The 18,129-nt window shown below is 47.3% G+C and overlaps 1 protein-coding gene across 1 annotated transcript in view; it reads right to left on the bottom strand.

Moving 5' to 3' along the window:
• The window catches only part of LOC138164941 (ubiquitin carboxyl-terminal hydrolase 24), a 151,523-nt gene that overhangs the window by 14,406 nt on the left and 118,988 nt on the right, over positions 1-18,129 (bottom strand). Inside the window, exons 47-58 of the mRNA XM_069092923.1 lie at positions 17,009-17,150; positions 16,414-16,533; positions 15,438-15,658; positions 15,042-15,166; positions 14,277-14,418; positions 13,306-13,456; positions 12,439-12,534; positions 10,727-10,830; positions 9,800-9,913; positions 2,809-2,905; positions 719-835; positions 226-318 (exon numbers count right to left, since the gene is read on the bottom strand). Of these exons, the coding sequence (XP_068949024.1) occupies positions 226-318; positions 719-835; positions 2,809-2,905; positions 9,800-9,913; positions 10,727-10,830; positions 12,439-12,534; positions 13,306-13,456; positions 14,277-14,418; positions 15,042-15,166; positions 15,438-15,658; positions 16,414-16,533; positions 17,009-17,150 (1,522 nt within the window). The remainder of the gene's footprint in view (positions 1-225; positions 319-718; positions 836-2,808; positions 2,906-9,799; positions 9,914-10,726; positions 10,831-12,438; positions 12,535-13,305; positions 13,457-14,276; positions 14,419-15,041; positions 15,167-15,437; positions 15,659-16,413; positions 16,534-17,008; positions 17,151-18,129) is intronic.

The raw sequence follows: 18,129 nt of genomic DNA, 5'->3' as shown, positions 1-18,129 counted from the left end.
CTGATCAGTGACTGGAATGGTGAAGGGATGGAGCTGAGATCACACCAGGGTGGGCCTGCTGGAGGAGCAGAACCGGGGCAAGCCCCCGAGGCTGGATGCCTGCTGTCCAGGTGGGGGCAGAGGCCAGACTAGACGCACCCCCGTGTCCATCTGATCCTCAGTCCAGTGTGCCCTAAAGAAGCAGCTGCTCAGTCTCTCACTAGCAACAGAGGCAGAGGCCGTTACCTGATTGTTTTGCCGATTGGGTCCCAGGAGAAAGTTGATCATGTGCCGTAGAGCAGAATGTCTCAAAAGAAGATCGCTAGCCCTTACACCTTGCTAAGAAGGAGATTGAGAATGGCAAATTAATGCTCCTTTTCTAACAAAGAATTCATTTTAATAAACACAGATTCAAATGAGAAACAACCTCAACAAATCCTTTTCATGGAGCGTGTGTTAAATCTTTTCCATGTTGTGATTACTCTCTGGCTGCTGCTAACACACAATTAGCAAGTGAACTGTCATGCAGACTCTCGTTACTCAAATGAACACCATTTCATCCTTTCTCTTCCCTGTACTGGAATCTTTTTAAGCTCGGCATTCTCTACGTGGTCATTTTTGGGACAAAGCCTGATGGGCCGAGCTCCTGTGTTTTCTCAGCACAATGAGAATGCCCTAGACCCACCACCTAGTGACTCCCAACCGCAAACAGAAGCTGTTAGCCGTACGAATCCTTTACCTTCTGCACAAAGGTGTTGAACAGGAAAAAGTACTGAGCACAGTTTTTACAGTTCTCTGGGACATCTTTATCCAACAGGGCGAGCAGCACTTCCAACAACTGGTGAAGGCTTTTGAGCTGGTCAGCATAAAGACAGAATTCCATTAAGGCAGGAAACAGACATTTGCAATAAACTTAATAAAAAAAACCAACATGAGAGCAAGGGATCTGGTTAATTTAATTTGGGTTCAGATTCAGATGGAAGTCTTTTTGATAGTCACAAATATAAAACTGCCAGTTTACCCTCCGAGGCAATCATCGTAGAACTTTAAATGCAAGGTCCGAGAGTTCGAGGTCAAGAACGTACTTTTCCTGTGCGCTGCCACAGCGGGCTCCATGATGGATTTTCTCTCGCTAGCCCTTCTTTCAGAGCTTTTTGGAAGACACTGGTCTGCACCCCTCCCTCCACTAGCCTGCTCTTCACATAGTCACAGATGCAGAGAACCAAAACACAGACACAGGCAGAGGGGCTGGAGACCAAGCCAATGGAGCGAAGGGAGCGTGACAGCCTGACAGAATGACAAGGGGGACGTCGACTCGACTGTGACTTACTTGAGAGCTCGCTGACGCCTCATGGAAAGCTTTGAGAGACATTTTGTTTGTTTAGAGACCATCTGGGTTATCAGGTTGCCTCAGCTGCCCCTCCTCCCACTGCTGTCTAGACAGGTCTGTGACCCACGGACTGAGAGGATGGCGTCCACGGACACCCTGTTCCTCCACTGGGGGACCTCGGGACAGGATGCTATCTGGCCCTGCGCATTTCTTTCCCAGCGACTTTAGAACAAGATTTCTGTAATCATCCCACCCAGTCTGCCTCAAACAGGACTGACTAAAATCTGGCACATCCACAGCCTTCTGCAACCACCTATTAGAAACGATGAGGAGGGGGCAAGAGGAACCGTTTCCACCGTGGTGAAGAAAGACACGTAAAAAGACCAACACAAAATAGAGCTTAACAGGACAAATGGCTTTTTGCTCATGCCTTTCCTCGTCCTCCCCACAAACCTTAGGCTACTAGAGGGTCCTATTCCAGCCTACAGGGGGATGTTGGGATCTGAAGGACCTTGGGGAGACCGAGTAAATTCTGGAGTGTTAACTTGGAGCCTGCAATTCACCTTCTTGAGGGTGTTTCTCAGGAACCTTAGGGCCAACCCCAGAGGCTCCCCTAGAGGAAACCGCAATGTCAGGACCGACCCTGGCCAGGTGACCTGCCCATACTCTGCAGCGTCTTGGATAGGTACAACCTTAACTTGTCCCGGCCGCCATCAGAACGTACTCCCCTTGAGAATGGAGGCAATGGCCTACTTTGGTGGCTCCTGCCACTTCTCTCTGAACCCCTAGATTTAGCAGAGTGCCTGGCCCCCAGTAAGAATGGAGGGCTGCTGCCTCCCTAACTCTCCTCAGTGCCAGCTCCTGAACACCGGTGGGCCAGACTTCAGGGACACATCCACAGGAGCAAATTGGCATAGTTTTCAAAGTTTTCCATGTGGTGTTGTCAGCTGTTATTTGAGATAGCAAACCTGGCAAGGAAGTAATCTATTTGCTAGGAATGTGTGTTTTGAATGAAATAAAACTCTTCAAGTCAAAATTAGTCTAATTTATTTCACTAGAACTTGACGTTGTGGAGCAGTTGCTGAGAACAGAGTGAAAAGAAAATTCAGGAAGCAAAAGTGAGTTTTGGGTCATCAGCACTGGATCAATGCAAGGGTTTTCCCCCTTTTGAAGACAATGGAGGAGGGGTTGATAGGAGAAAAAAGAGAAGCAGGGTTAGCTCCCTGATTCAGGGTCAGTTCAGAAAATCAGGGCCACTATGGAGGGCTGCACCAAACGAGTCCAAAGGGGTTGAAGCCCCCCAGGCCTGCAGGACACTGCTCTGGGGAAGGAAAAGGACAATGGGTTGGAGGCCTTCCACGCTTGGCAATCTCGACCAAGTCAGGTCATCCAAGGAAAGGCACACTATGAATTATGGGTAACTGGCCTCTTCCTGTAAGCTCCTTTCTCACACAGAACATGGGAGGGCTAAAGCGCCCCATCTGAGCAGTGATACTGACCTTGTCCTGGTAGAACAAGGCGCTGTCAAGGGTCTTCTCCAGGATTGTGGCAACGGCTACTCGCACTTCCCTCACGCTGCACTCCAGCAGGAAAATCCTGAGGTGGAAGCAGATGACCAGACCCAAGAGTGAGCCATGATGTGAAACACAGGGACCCAGCAGACACCGGGGGCCAAGCTGGGAGCAGAGCTCGGCTCATCAAGGCTTCAGGACCTACACAGAACCTGAAACAGGCTGTGTAAGGAGTCAGATAGGGTGGGATGCCCACCTGTGTAGAGAGAAACTGGATTAATCAGCCCTCGGTCCCTTCTGATCCCACGGATTCCTATTTAACAGATGAGGAAACTAAGGCTGGACGCTGCTCATGTGGGGGGGATCCCAGGGCTTTGGACCCCAGGCCCAGCGCTTTGGCCATTAAAAAAGGGCAAGGGACAACACCCAGGAACTCAGCATTAAGAAAACAGAAGGATATTTCAGCAGACGCAGAAAATGTTTTTGACAATACAGAATACCCATTCCTGTCAAAAACCTTAGAAAGCCTGGGAACAAACAGCTTAAGTGCTGTGTCTCTAGAACCAAGAGCAGCCCTCATCTGAAATGGCGATTTCTGTTATCACCATCATGATTCCACGTTAGAAATGGAAAGAGTAAGTGTAGACAAAGAAGAAACAAAACAATTACTCTTTATACATAATATGATGGTTTACTTAGAGAACTCTAGAGAATCAATTAAAAAACTAAGTAAAATAACCAACCACTTCGCAAAGTTGCTGGATATAAAAGAAACCCACAAATCTCATCTGTACTTCCATATATTGCCAACAAAATCCATTAGGAAGAGACAGAAAGAGAAATTCCACTGAAAATAAATACAGACAGTATAAAACACTAAGGAGTCTACCTGCTAAAACACATATAGAAATTTTCTGAACACAATTACAAAACACTATTTACATAAATAAAGGAACATGGGAGAAATTACTTATCGGTACTATGGAAAGGGGAAGAATTCATGACCAAATAAAAGACAGTGAGTCATAGGAAGACAGACAATTTTGATTACATAAAATTAAAAAGCTTTTGCACAAACAAAACCAATGCAGCTGAAATGAAAAAATTGGGAAACTGGGTAAAATTTTAACGTCTCATTTCTAAGATACATAGAGACTTAAGTCAAATTTAAGATAAGAGTCATTCCCCAAATGATATGTGGCCAAAGGATATGAATAGCAGTTTTTAGAGGAAGACAAGCTGTCAAGGTCATATGAAAAAATGCTCCTTATCACTAATAGAGAAATGCAAATTAAAATGATGAAGGGCCACTTCATCATTCATCATTCTGGCTAACTTAGCAAAAAAGGAAACTGACAAATGCTGAAGGGACTGGGGAAAGCAGGTATACCAAGACGCTGTCAGTGGAGCTGTGGCCTGGCCCAGTCATTCCGGAAAGTAATTTGGAACTGTGTCTATTAAACTGTCTATACCTTCTTCTTCTAACCCAGAGATACCAGCCCTGGGTCTACACTCCATGGAGATCAAAGTAAGAGGAAAAGGTGCCACCTGCACAGAAATAGTGAGAGCACTTCTTTTTGTGGTAGTAAAGAACTGAAAACTAATGGGATACCTATTAACTGAGAAAAGGCTGAAAGAATCATGGACTATGAGTGTGATGGAGTACTATTGTGCTGTAAGAAACGAAGGGACGATTTCACAGAAACTTGGAAAGACTTGTATGAAACAATGAAGAGAAGTGAGCAGAACCAGCACTTACACCACAATTCAGAGACCTCGAGATGAAGCATGCTGCCCACTTCCTCACACAAGTTTGGGCTGAATGCAGCTGAAGCTCACTCTCTCTGGGAGGGGGAGGCAGGAAGAAGCCATGGCTAAGGAGAGGATCCATTCTATCTGACTATGCATCTTTATAATGGGATTTTCTGTGGTGTTTTTTTGCTTACTCAATGGGTTGGGGGAGGGGTATTTTGAACTAAAAATAAATTGAAGAAAAATCTTTTAGATTTTTCCTATCCTCTCCCCACTGGCTGCATGCTTACAGGGTTTGCAGCTCCATCTTGGAGACACAGGACAAAGACAGGGACATATGCTATGCTGTTCTGCTTCATGACTCCCATCATGGTAATAAGGGATGAAATTTGTGACTGGGGCTAGAGGAGGGGGCACAGTGGAAAAATCATAGTTTGGCTCTGGGGCCAAAGGACCATCTCAGATGCTTCTGACCAGTGTGACCTTGGGCAAGTTACTGACCTCTGGACTTCAGCTCCCTCATCTGTAAAACGATGACTGGATGCCCTCCCTCTACGGAAGGGTCCCTTCCAGCTCAAGATCTGTACTCATTCTTCCAGAGTCACGCCTGGCAGCATTTCCTGAAATAAGACCTTTTCTTTCCTTGACTGTGGGAAGGGATCATTACTTACTTAGTGATTCAATTCAATAGTAACCTGTGGGCAGAGCAGTCATTCCCCAGGATGCTCTCCAATTGCCTGAAATTTGGCTTCTGGTTTAAAGACAAGGAAGGTTTGCTGAGCACTTTGGCTGGGCCAAGTGCTAGGAAGGGAAGAACTGCTTTCCAACTGGGCCAAGAAAGGACCAGCACTGCTCCAGTGTGATCTGGAGAGGCTGACTGGATCTGTGGATAGATCTTCAGACTTAATGGACTTGCCGTTAAGGGGCTCGATAAGGATGTTTCTCAGCATGTGCTACTCAGGGCTGTAAGCTGATCAGACCTTAGCAAAGTGCCTCGCACATCAAGGAGCCTCACCCATCAGGCCATACCTACTATATTCCTAGATCTTCCTTCTCGATTGTGGCTACCCTCCTTGAGAAAAGCAGTCTATACTACACATGTCCATTTCCTCTTCTCTCACTTCTAAACTCTTGGCATCTGGCTTCTGACCTCATCATTAACCGAAAAAGGAACCAATGGTCTCTTTATTGCCAAATTCAAAGGCCTGTTCTCAGGCCTCATGCTTCTAGAGTTCTCTGTAGCCTGACAGTGATATCCCCTTCTCCTAGACACGGTCTCTACTCCACGATTCTGTGACATTGCTCTCTCCTGATTTTTCTCCAGCATCTTCACCCCTATACTGTCCTGGGTTAGCCCTCCTCTCTTTCTCTCAATGTGATCTGACCTAGTGATCCAGAAATGGTTGCTAGGATGTATCTATTCAGCCCAAACCTCTCCCAGGTGCTAGTCCTGCAGCACCAACTGCCTCTTGGACTGGTCATCCTGGAGACATCTCAATCTGATCGTGCCTAAAACAAAACTCCTTAACTTTCTCCCTATAAGAGTCCCCCGACCCCCCCCAGTTCTATCCAGGTACTAGTGCTGACCCAGCTGACACCCTTGGCTCCTTATCTGCATTCACCCCCCCTCATGCCCCACCTATTGCCACATCTAGTCAGATATCCCACAACACCTCTAAGCCACGTCCAATTGTTTCTTCCCTCAGGATGACTATGCCACCCCCATTCACTCAACTCCTGGAGCTTCCTTTCACCTGCAGTGATCACAAATACAATGCTCTGCTTAGCTTTTAAAACCCCTCTCCTGGGGCAGCTTCTCCCTTCCCAGTTCTCTGACAATTCCCTCTTTGGCCACGTGTTCCATGCTCTAGCCACACTGGCCCAGCTGCTGCCCATGAGCCCTCGCTCCTCCCCAGCTTCGACAGCTCTGAAGCTGCCTTCCCCGTTAGAACACAAGCTCCCTGAGGGCAGGACCTGGCCAGGTGTCTTTCTTGGTAACCCCAGCCTAAATCACTATTGACAGACTGAAAAGGCCAATCCCCCTTGTGACCTGAAGCCCTGGGATTCTGGAGTCCCCTGGAATGGAGGGAGTGCTCCCACTTCTCCAGTATCTCTTTTAAAAATCCTCGTGGGGGGGGGGGGCAGCTTGGTGGCGCGGTGAGGAGAGTGCTGGCCCTGGAGCCAGGAGGACCTGAGTTCGGATCCCGCCTCAGACACAATACACACACAAAAACTAGCCGTGTGACCTTGGGCAAGTTACTTAACCCCAAATACCCTCCAAAAAATAAAACAAAACAAAAAAATCCTCGTGGCTCTTTTCTCCTGTTCCTTAGCTTATTAACGTCCATCTCTCCTGGTAGCGCTGAGGGTCACAAGGTACTCTAGTCTAGCCCTCTGTACTGCATTTCGTCCCCTTCTATCTCAGATGAAGATACCTTGATATATTAAGTTCTGAACAAAAGCTGTGAGCGGATGCCTCCTGAGGGCAGGGCATGTTTTTTAATTTTCTTTTTATCTCTAGCACTGAGCATAGGGCCTGATGTGTACTAAGTGCTCAATAAATGCTTGATTTAGGTATGTTATAGATAGCATGCTTTAACAATCTGGAGACTGGCATAGCAGAATTTTAAAAACCAAGCCCAAAATGAAGGCTAACAACAAACCCAATGGCACTTTTGTTTTGGCCACGTGCAAACTTTTCATTTCTTGAGTCATGACGCCCCTCACCCAAACTCCTAATGAGCTAAAAGCTGTGTAAATGATGGCCACCGGGAAGAGTGAGTCCCTGCAGAGTCCAGTTACTGGCTATGGAAGCCATGGAGCAAACAAAGACAGTCATGGGACAGTCACCCTTCCCTCCTTTCCTTTTTTCACCTCCTTCAAATGAGCACTAACTGTAATGTTTCGAGTTTCCCAGGGTATTGATTTGAGGTTACTTTCTCACTGATGACTGCCCTGGGATCTCTGGGGAACAAAACAGCTCTGATGCATGTCAGTGATGGATCTTGTTCCATATATGAACGGGAAGTCAATTTTGCTACTGCTGCTGCCTCTAATTAACTAATGCAACCCAGAGACAAGAAGTGCGATGGACCTGCGGAGAGAAGCCAGGACAAAGGTCCATCCTACCTCAGACTTAGGGTTTCGTTGGGTTACAGCCCCAGCATTTCCCTTCTGACAGTCTCAGAGACTTGCCTGGAAAAGTTAAGGGACTAGTTCAGAGACAGAGTCAACGGGGGCATCAGAGACAGAACTAGGCCTAAGGCTGGCTCTCAACCCACTGGGCCATGTGGATTCTTACAAACCTAGCTGGGATATGCAAGCTCTGTGTGTGGTCTGTCCTTCGTTTCTCTAGCATGGCCAATGGCTTACCACAAACCCCCCACTTAGAGAATATCTGCCACTAAATGATGGGGTTCTGTTCCTGCTGAAGCCACCAAACTAAGAGAGGTGAGGGCCCTTCCCTGCACTGTGTACAGAAGGAGGCTATGCTGGGCCCTCTCTGCTCCTTGATTGTAACAGCAGGAGCCGTTTGTTTTCACGTGTGGTGACGTTACGCACTGACACTTCCTGGGGGCTCTTTGTTGCCTTGCTGCCTCCAATGACTCAGACTCAGAGATCATTTTATGAATGTTATGACAACTGTGAGAACTTTGCTACCAATGGATGTCAGGAAAACCACATTTCACATGAATGGAATTACCCTTCCAGAGTGTGCCAGTAAACCACCAACTGAAACAGCTAAGAAAGAGTTCTATTCAAAGGCACCGGTGCTCCAAATGGAAACCATTCGGTTAAATACTAAAACCAATGTTTTACTGATTAGTTTGAATTGTATTAAATTTTCAGGCCGATCTGTATACAACTTTTATGAGACAGGCTGGTTCTGTAATAATTACTAGGGGCTAATGGCTGGAATCTGTGAACTGCATCTTAAAAATATTTTTGTAACTGTACTGCAATATAATATTCTTTTCTGTGTGATGCCATATTTTGTTTTACACATTTTAAAACTTAATTCTAAGAAGCAGTTCATAGGCTTCAGCAGACTGACTTCCCAAGGAATTCTTGATAGAAAAAAGGCTAAGAGTTCTTGATTTAAAGAGTTATAGAAAGAAAATATTAGTAAGGTTGAAAAATTATAGAACAGAAACCTTCCTTACAGATCATAAAGTATGCTGTCTCTGTTTTTCAGATGCATCACTGATAACACATCCTAGAGAGTCCAGAGAAACAGACGGGGAAGGCAGCAGGACACAGGAGAAGCACTAAAGCAGAACGAAGGGGGGGCTGCCACGAATCAGTTGTTCAGCGGTGGGTGCCGAGGGTCGGTGACTCCAGGCTCTCAAGCTCCTCAGCCACCCGGCCTGGAGAAGGCCATTAAAGCCTCCCTGAACCTCAGTGCCATCATTTGTGAAGCTGGTGTAACAGTATCTGCACTGCAGGGCTGCAAGGCAGGATTTTGTAAACTTTAAAAAGGAGTAGCATGAGTTATTAGATAAGTTCCAATACAGTAACGTTAGTCTGTGAGAATGAACATTTGCTACTGACATGCTGAAACAAGTCTGTACTCAAATGGGAGGGCTTGGGTTAACTGGAGTGTATCAAAGAAAGTTTTGAGGTTTTCTCACAGGGAATGTTAAAGAAAAGAGTATGCAATTATCTTTTAAAATTTACTTTAAAAAGCAGGTTTGCATGGCTGTAAAAACAAGCTTTAAAGGATTTCCCAAAATCCATTTTGACTGGATGATTCAATGACATTCATTTCTCCAAAAGGACAGAACACAACTTCCCATTGGAAAAACACTTTTAGGACCAAAATTTTGAAAATTTTTTGAATGATTGCTACAGACCTGATTGTCTCATACAAAAAAAAAATCATTTAAATTGTGAATTTGTCTCTCTCCTCACAAATGTTGGCTGGTAAACAACTTTAGCTTGCTGGGAAGCCTGAGTTATTTCTTTTTCAGAACCTGGATACTAGTTAAATTAAAAAGAAAACCAAAATCTAAACTGAGAAGAGTCTGTGTGACTGGATCCACTCTGCTGTCTCGGTCACCTGTAAGTGTATCCCTTGCTTCTGCCTGCCCACAGCCTCCTTCCCTCTAACACCAGCTCAGCGGCCAGTCACATGGGCACAGGGCAGGGGCCTGGCTCTGGAGTTACCTGGTCTAAACGTGCTCTAACACAAATGATCCTGATGACTGTTTAGAACCCAGACACTTACTTCACCAACTCTCGTCCTTCAGAACCGACGAAATATTCAACAAGCCACTGACAGGCATCAAAACTTTTGGAGAGCAATGCTTCAATTGTGGCCACCCACTCTTCAGTGTCAACCCTTTAATAAAAAAGCAGCAGCATCATTATGAGCAGAGCACCAGGAAAGAGGACGTCTGAGAACAAAAGAGGCTTTTCTTTGGGGTTAAATATACATCAAAGGGAAAAGAAATAAACTGACCACAGGGACACTAGACTTTGGAGTTCACACTTCTTGACTGGTATTCAGAAACCTCATTCTTAGACTGTAAAATTCAATTCCCGTCCAATTGCCACAAAAAGCTTTAAATTTAATGAACTGATTTTTATATAAAGCTCTACTTTGGGGACAAAATTCTTTTGTTAACTGTGTTTGAACAGAACTTTTTGCTATAATAGTATACTGAATAAAAATACTTCTACAGAAAATATCTCTAGTACTCTATTCACTGAGCACCTGCCTTGTGCAAGGCACTACGGAGGACCCAAAGAGAGTGAGGCGGTTGCCGTTCTCTAGTCCAGGGCTCCTTAAACTTTCCCACTTGGAGACCCTCTTCATAACCCCATGGCCTGAGGGCACATGCAAGGCAAAGTGTGCATGCGTTGTGTGCAGAGCTAAGGCTGCAGTGAAGCTGAACACTGCAACACAGACAGGCACTGCCAGAAACACCTTGGATTCATGACACGTTTGATTTTTAATTAATTTTGGCTGGTGCACATTTAGAAATCTTCCACTGCTGTCAGAATCGTCTCAAGATTTTTTCCCCCCAAAATCTTCTTCTCAAAAAACCCACTATTTAAAATACTCTATACTAAGAATTGCATTCCAGTTAATCACCTTGTCTATGCCTTTTGGTTCAGCATATTAGTTATTAGCATTTCTTAAAATTCTCACCTGAGTTTTTTCTTTGTCCGTAAATAGGTTTGGAAGAGAAACTGGATTGCTAGCTGTAAGCTCACCTTCGCCATGCAAGGATAGTGGGGGTGTTTTAGCTTAGTCTGAGGAGAAAGAAAAGGAAGGGGAAAGAGAAACAGGGACCTGTATCAACATAATGACATCACATTTTTTCCTCCTGAAGCTGTGCAAAGAGCTAATCTTTTATAATTTGGAATAGTCACATTTGAGACCTTTTAATATGAGACATGATTTAGAAAGAGGTGGCTCACAATGGAGATAAATATTAAAATTAAACTGAGGTTAATGAAAAACCCTTATCTTTTCCAAAAAGGGCTGTCAAATCTAGACAACTGGGGAAGGGGAGAGAAGAAGCAAGGAGAACGATGATCTAGACAAACAGCTATTAGAAGGTACACAAGGGCAGCTGGGGAGGCAGTGGAGAGAGACACAATGAGTCAGGAAGGCCCAAATCTGGCCTGAGCACACTGAGTGTCATTGGGGCAATTCTGAGAACCACACTGGCTCCACCTGGTGACTCCCTTCTGGGTCTAGGCTTAACTTACTTTCTCTTCAATTATGGGTCTAGTCCAAGTTCTGTCTCGTGAGAAAACTTTCTGCAATTGTGGGAACTGGGAGAAAACCTCACTGTATTTTCTGAACCCACCCATGAATGGCTGGGGAATGGGACCACCTCTCCCAGCTCCTCAGAGACCCTTAACTACTGGCCAGAAACTCAACTCCAAGGACAGATGCAAGGGTTGTTTTTTATTTCACAATCATACATCCCAAGCAACCCGTGTCTCATCTGAAAACTGGTCCCATATTGATCGATCAGCTATCTCCTGAATGTTCCCAACGGTTCACAGATACTTGGGGAGTGGGCACCACCTTTTCTGAATCAGGGAATTTTACCTGTTCACTCTCCCCCTCCCAACCTGGAAAGTCCCTAATCTTTCATTCAATTAAAAATCAGATTACCAGAGGCTGTATTGTTTCCTTTTAATTATTTGGCCTTATCTGATTCCCTGTTTATAATATGTGAGAGTCTGTCCCCCTGTATTTGGGGCCCAGGCCTAGGAGTAGAGGATCTGGTCCCAGCTGGTTGGGAAATCAGCACGTGCTGCTTAAATAACTGGAATGTTCAGAAGGCTGAGCCTCTGTTTCCCTCAGTAATTTCATCTTTTACCTGCCCTGGGACAAGTAAAAGACGATTATTAGCTGTGTGACCCTGGACAAATCATTTTACCCTATTTGCCTCAGTTTCCTCATCTGTGAAATGAGTTGGAGAAAAAAACGGCAAACCGCTCCAGTATGTTTGCCAAGAAAACCCCAAGAGGGATCACGAAGATTTGGACACAGCTGAAAGTGACTAAATCACAACAGAAGGTATAAAACAACAGCCTCATCATCCTGACAATGTGATGAAAAATCATGACTGGCTGTTATTCACCACATGGTCTCATTCTGCCATAAGGGGCCGTCTTGGGCTGGGCCCTCTGGGTTCATCAATTGAACAAGGGACACCGAAGGGCTCTGAGCCTCCTGAGGACCTTCCCACATCTGACTGTTTCTTGACAGTGAGCTAATCATCCCCAGGGCAATCCCAAACAAACAGCCATGCACCTAAGACAAGGCATGGGATGGTTGAGGGATGCCCCAAGCTGACTCCTGGGATCACCCCCTCCCACCAATCCCCAACAGCCACTCACAGCGTTCAGCGAAGCCAAGGACAGGACAAAACTGAAATAGTCACTGCTATACACATCTCTGTTCTTCATGAACTTGAGGTTCTCGTCTCTCACCATCTACAGGAGAGAATATGTTAACTTTTTAATCAGCAGGACTTCTCAGGAAGCAGCCCCACGATGGCAGAGGGCGCACAAAGGATCCAGGGCAGGGAACAGAAACTTGGGCGAAACCTCGGTGCTTCCCAAGGCCAAGTCACTGCTCTGGGGTGAATGCTTGGGGCTCTCCCACTGGATGAGGGGCTTGGACAGTCTGCCCATGATGCTGATTCTCCAGCATAAAAGAACAAAGCAGGGTCGGGGCAGCAGCTCACATGAAGCTCTGAGAGAAAGGTGCTGTACCTTCCCCTCAATGGCCCTGAAAAGCAGGGAGTACAAGGCCCCGGTGACATAGATGAGCTACCCAGATCAGACAAGTATGGGGACACCCACCACAGACACACCACAGGTAAGAAGGTGGAAGGTAATGGGGCTGCTAGGTGGCACAGTGAATAGAGCACGGGCCCCGGAGTCAGAAGGACACAAGTTCCAATCCGGCCTCAGACACTTAACACAAATACTAGCCGTGTGACCTTGGGCAAGCCATTTAACCCCAATTGCCCTCCAAAAAGCAAAAAAAAAAAGGTGGAAGGTAAGCTCTCTATGGGATAACTGGCACCTAATAAATGCTTATCGATTTAAAGTGTCAGAAGCAAAATGTGAACCCTAACTGCCCACCTAACACTTGTACCACTAACCCACAGAGTCCTACTCAGCAGCGGATGGAAGTGTTTCTAGATGCAGAAAACCAAGTGGGACACAGCACGGGAGATTTCCCTTCACTGCACTTACCTGGTATATCCTAACAGGCATTTTCTCCACAAACAGCCCTTTCTTCTCCCCTTTTCTAACCAGCTTGGTCAAAATGGAGAGTCGGTCGTTGTTAGGTCTATGGGGCCGAGGTGAGGACTGAGGCGAGATCTCTGGTGAAGATGGCGCTGATCTGCAGGAGAGAATGCGTGTGAGCAAGGCACTCAGCAGCACCTTGGTGCTCAGGGCCCCTCCCCATGCCCACACACGACGCCTCTGAGAGCAGGGCCTCTGTCTCCAGCTTCTTCTGTGGCCTGCAACAAGGAGAACCAGACCGGATGACCACAAGGGCATCACACGAGCCTAGTACTTGAGACACACTGAACGTTTACTCAGCGGATTCTCCAGAAAGGCTCTCTTCTGACAAGTCTCTCAGGATGGATGCTCTCACCAGTTTCCCCCAAGGCCTTCCTCTAACATGGAAGGGGTTGAGGGGGACTGAGGTTTTCCAGAAGAGGATAAGCTTTGGTTAAGGACTCCCAACTCCCCCCGGTATAGAGAGGCTTGGCTCAGCAGGTCAGCCGCCCAAACCAGGATTATGATCTGGACTGGCACAGAAGAGACCTCCCTGGTGAAAATACAGGTGTGACACACCTGACAGGGCTATTTCCCGACACCCAGGTCACTTGTGGCAAAGCGCCTTGAAAGTGCCACGTGCCAGAGCTCACCCAGTACAAAGGTCAGGTCTCCAAATCACAAATAACTCAGTAGCAGGACATGGAGCAGAAACCAGAGGCAGAGGAGTTTCAAAACCAGACATATGACTTTTTCTGTTAAAAAATCCTGCCAGGGTTTTATAGCAAATCTTAATTGGACCAATACAGTGAGAAGCCTGCCTTGGCCTCCCTGGGTCTTGGGCACACAGTGTGGAGTCAGGGCCCTGCAGGGCACACTGACGTGACGTAAGCCACCCAGAGACCAAGCACCGCTGGCAGGCCAGGACGTGAGCTCACAGGGAGAGGTCTTCGGCCTCCTGGCGCACCACACTGACTCGGCTTTTCTTTGGCAACACAGGCGAGTTCTGGTCAGACACCCTCTGGTAGAAGAGCATGTAGGCATTCCAGTATCGCCGGCGTACGTCGGGGTACGGGTTCGCTTTGGGACAAGAAGTGAAGAAAACAATCATTGGAAAACACCACAAGGGACTACTTTATCAAACTAACTGTGATTTGGGGTGGCAGCCAGGCCGCTGGGGTGCCTAAGGCCGGGCATGCCCTAATTGGACACAAGGTGTGAGGAGGAAGAGAGAGAAGGCTCCCAAGGCCTGCTTAGTGTCCCACTTATAAACACAGGCCCACTTTCCTGGGCTGGCTTGGAACGGCTGCAGGAGAGGTATGTCTGCGGAGCAGATGGGCAGGAAACCTGGCTGCCCAGACACCCCTCTGTAGGCCCAGGGACCTCCTCGGTGCTGCTAGAGTAAGGCCATCATTTTTCCCATAAGCAGGACCATAGTAAGTGACAGTGTAAAGCTAAGAAAGGTTCCTCAGGCTGCAGATGGCAGGCAGCTCTTTGTAAACTGATCCAAGATAGTCCCAACTTTCCTTCCAGACACCAAAATGTGCCTACAGGTGCTGTGCGTTGTGCAGAGCTGAGCTCACCAGAGCCCCCTGGTCACTCCGCTAGAGTCCGAGCACTGAAGAGAGCGGGCGCTGCCGAGGGAAGGAAAGGCACACTGTGAGTGCCGCAGTGCTGAAGATGAAGCACTCGCAGATACTTACACTGATCGTAAACTTTTGGTCTGTACTCGCCACCAAAACATTCATACTCCAAGGTCTCGTCACTTAGATCAAACTCTTCTACCACAGTGTCGTTGAATTTGTACCATTTTCCTTTTCCACATCCCCTAGAGCCAAAGACAAGCAGTGAGGGCACTGACAAAGAGCTCCCTTTGTCTGCTATCTTCAGCAAGACAACATTCAAAATGTTGACGCATAAAGCAGCTAAATAAATATCGAGATATACGTATGTTAAAAAAAACCTGAACAAAGTTGATCTAAATCCATCAAAACCCTTTGGATGGTAAATGAGAACCTGGAAAGCTCTGTGGCCTGGCAGGAGAGGGGCCACAGGGGAGAAAGTACAGACGGCCCGCAGAGCGCCGTCTCAGCTCTCACCTGCGGTCCTTGATAAAGGAGTAGTAGTGGCCTGCGTGAGCCTGACCGCTGTGCACAATCACGCCCACGAGCTCATAATTTTCAGTTGGGGCCACTTTCTTCCGTGGGGAGCCCCCAGAACTTTGGTCCATGTGCCGACCATTTTCACCAACGTCACATGAGGAGTCCTGGCGAGCCATTCCTGAAACCGTGTAAGGCTCCATGTTTAACATCCAGGGGAACTATCCAAAAGTGAAAAAGACCAGATTCACATTGAACAGGTAATGCAGAGAACATGAAACCACCTCCACACCCTCCAAAACAAACATGGCAGGTATAAGAGACAGTCCAGTCCAGAAGAGAGCAGGCCGGAGCTGAGACTCAGGTGACAAGGGCTTAAAGCCCACTTCTGCCACGGTGGGCAAATCTCTTCCCCTCTGGGCCTCAGTTTCTTCATGTGTGAAATGGCGACCACAGGCTGTTTAGAGCAGAGGGCTCCTGACACGCCCCTAACTAAGCCACAACTTCCCTCGCCTGTCCCCAGTGTGGACCACAACTCAAGGAAGGATGCCTCTTCACTGGTTTCAGGAGCCGCCCTCACTGACAAGGCCATAATTCCATGGCCTAACGGTGACAGACCCAGCCCAATGTGCTCCCACCGGCCCGGCCCTTCTTTGGAGGACAGGGGCACAGCCTGCCCCTCTCACACCCGAAGCCTTTCCTTGCATTCTGGCACCAGACTCATCTGAATTTAGGTCCCATGAGGCATCAGTGGGGGATAACAGGGGATCTCTTGCAATATCTAAGTTTGAAAAAGCATTTTGAGGAGCCGGAACTTGGATTTCATCAGCATCTAACACAAACGGCTCACCACAGCCTCTTTCTATGTCTCTTCAGGACTGTGGGCTTTTGAGAACGTAAGAGAGCAGAAGCCCCGAAGGGCGCAGTAAGAAAAAGAGCGGAGGAGAAGGCAAACAGCCGCCTTATCACTGGTTACCCTTATCTGTTCGTCGTATTTAATGGAGCGCCCACTCTCCCAGTCAAACCCAAATCTCATCAGGTGGATCACCAGGACGCCGGGCAGAGACTTGATGCATGTCCTTTTCACTGTCGTTCTCTGCAAAAGAGGCGAAGACCAGTTACCTTTACCAAGAAAACTTCAAAAGCAATTATGTAGATTAAGCCAAAGTCCACGAGTCTCTAGGCAGTCATTAAAGCGCACTGTGTGGGGGGTTTCAAGGCTGGATTCTGGGGGGTCACTTCTCTCGGAAGCTCAGCTGGTCTGCTCTGTGAAATGACATGGCTGAATTAAATGATGTCTAAGGAGGCCCCTTCCAGCTCTAGATCATGTGACTCTACAGACCCCCCCGCCCCCTTCTGAAAGAACCAAGGACTTCTGCAGAGCCCCCTGCCTGGAAGCGGAAGGGAGTGTGTCCTTAACCCCTGGTATCCATCTCCCAGTTCAATCAAGACTGATTAATCACAATAAGGGGGTGGGAAGGAATTAAAGTAAATAGAAGCCAAATCAGGATTAGCAAGGTAGCCATGTTTCCTAATACCACACATAAATAGGGGGTTCATAAATACAATACCTTTTCTTTACACTTTTCACAGTAATAGGCATTACTCCCCTCTAGAACTTCACCTCTAACAAACTGATCCAAAGAAATCTCCAGACTTTGACAAGAAGTAACGCCGAGATTGAGCGCCATGAAAGCTTCTTCTCGCTCATACCTGGAATGAAAAGCGAGGAGGAGTTCTTGGGGCTCCCGGAGGTGGGGGACCTCTCTTGACTGGCCAGAAAGGGTAGGACAGACAAGGCTGACAGGGAGTGGAAGCCCTCAATTATTAGGGAGATCCTAGGAAAGCACAGACTACAAGGAAAATTAGAGCTAGGCCCATAAAGCCTCTTGCCTACGTAGTTGATGAGGCTTTGGCAGGGACCCCAAAGTTCTGTGGAGAGGGGATATGAGACAAGCCTAGCAGAGGACGAGGCTGGTCCTGCCTTCGTGTCACAGGTTAGTAAAGCAGACCCTAACTTCCTGCAATTTCCAGATTATTTTATCGATGAGATAGTCAGTGGAGACCAAGAAAAGCCTGGTGATCAGCATCTCACCAAGTCTGGGATGGCTTCATCAAGAGCTAATTTCAATTTTCAAAACCTTCAGAGTCTGAGCCACAGACATGGAGGAGCCGGATTCCAATCCCGCTGTGACTGCTGATGCCCACCTGACCCCGGGCTTCCGGAGTCTGCCCTTGCCATCTGTAAAGCACAGGGCTGGGCAGCAGGGCCTCAGGGAACCCTTGCAGCTCTGGATCTATGGTGCTGGGCAAAGTCTCCCAGACTATTCTTGTAGGAAAAAGGGAAAAATCCAGGCAAGGCGAATGGCATAAAGGTGGGTGGATTCCGGAGTGGGTAAACGACCACACCAATCATGTGATTTTAACCTGGAAGGTCTCTAGAGGGCGGCCAGTGACCATCAGTCTGGCTCTGTGCCACTAAACATTTTTATCACTGATTTGGGCAAAATCATAGGCACCTGGCAGATACAGATGACCAAGAAAAGGAGAGTGCTAACACAAGGGCTGATGGAAATCACCCATGGGAACAGACGCCCAAGGCTCATCTACTTGAATCTAAGCTAAGAATCGTTCTTTGACCAGAGAACTGAGAAGTGGCCATCTAGTCACTGCTTGGAGACCTTCAGAGAGG

Source organism: Petaurus breviceps, unplaced genomic scaffold (genome assembly GCF_028583685.1).
Source record: "Petaurus breviceps papuanus isolate PSGF00001 unplaced genomic scaffold, PetGlider_PUasm1.0 207, whole genome shotgun sequence".
In the NCBI taxonomy this organism is placed as follows: domain Eukaryota; kingdom Metazoa; phylum Chordata; class Mammalia; order Diprotodontia; family Petauridae; genus Petaurus; species Petaurus breviceps.
This window is presented reverse-complemented; position numbering and strand designations above follow the sequence as displayed.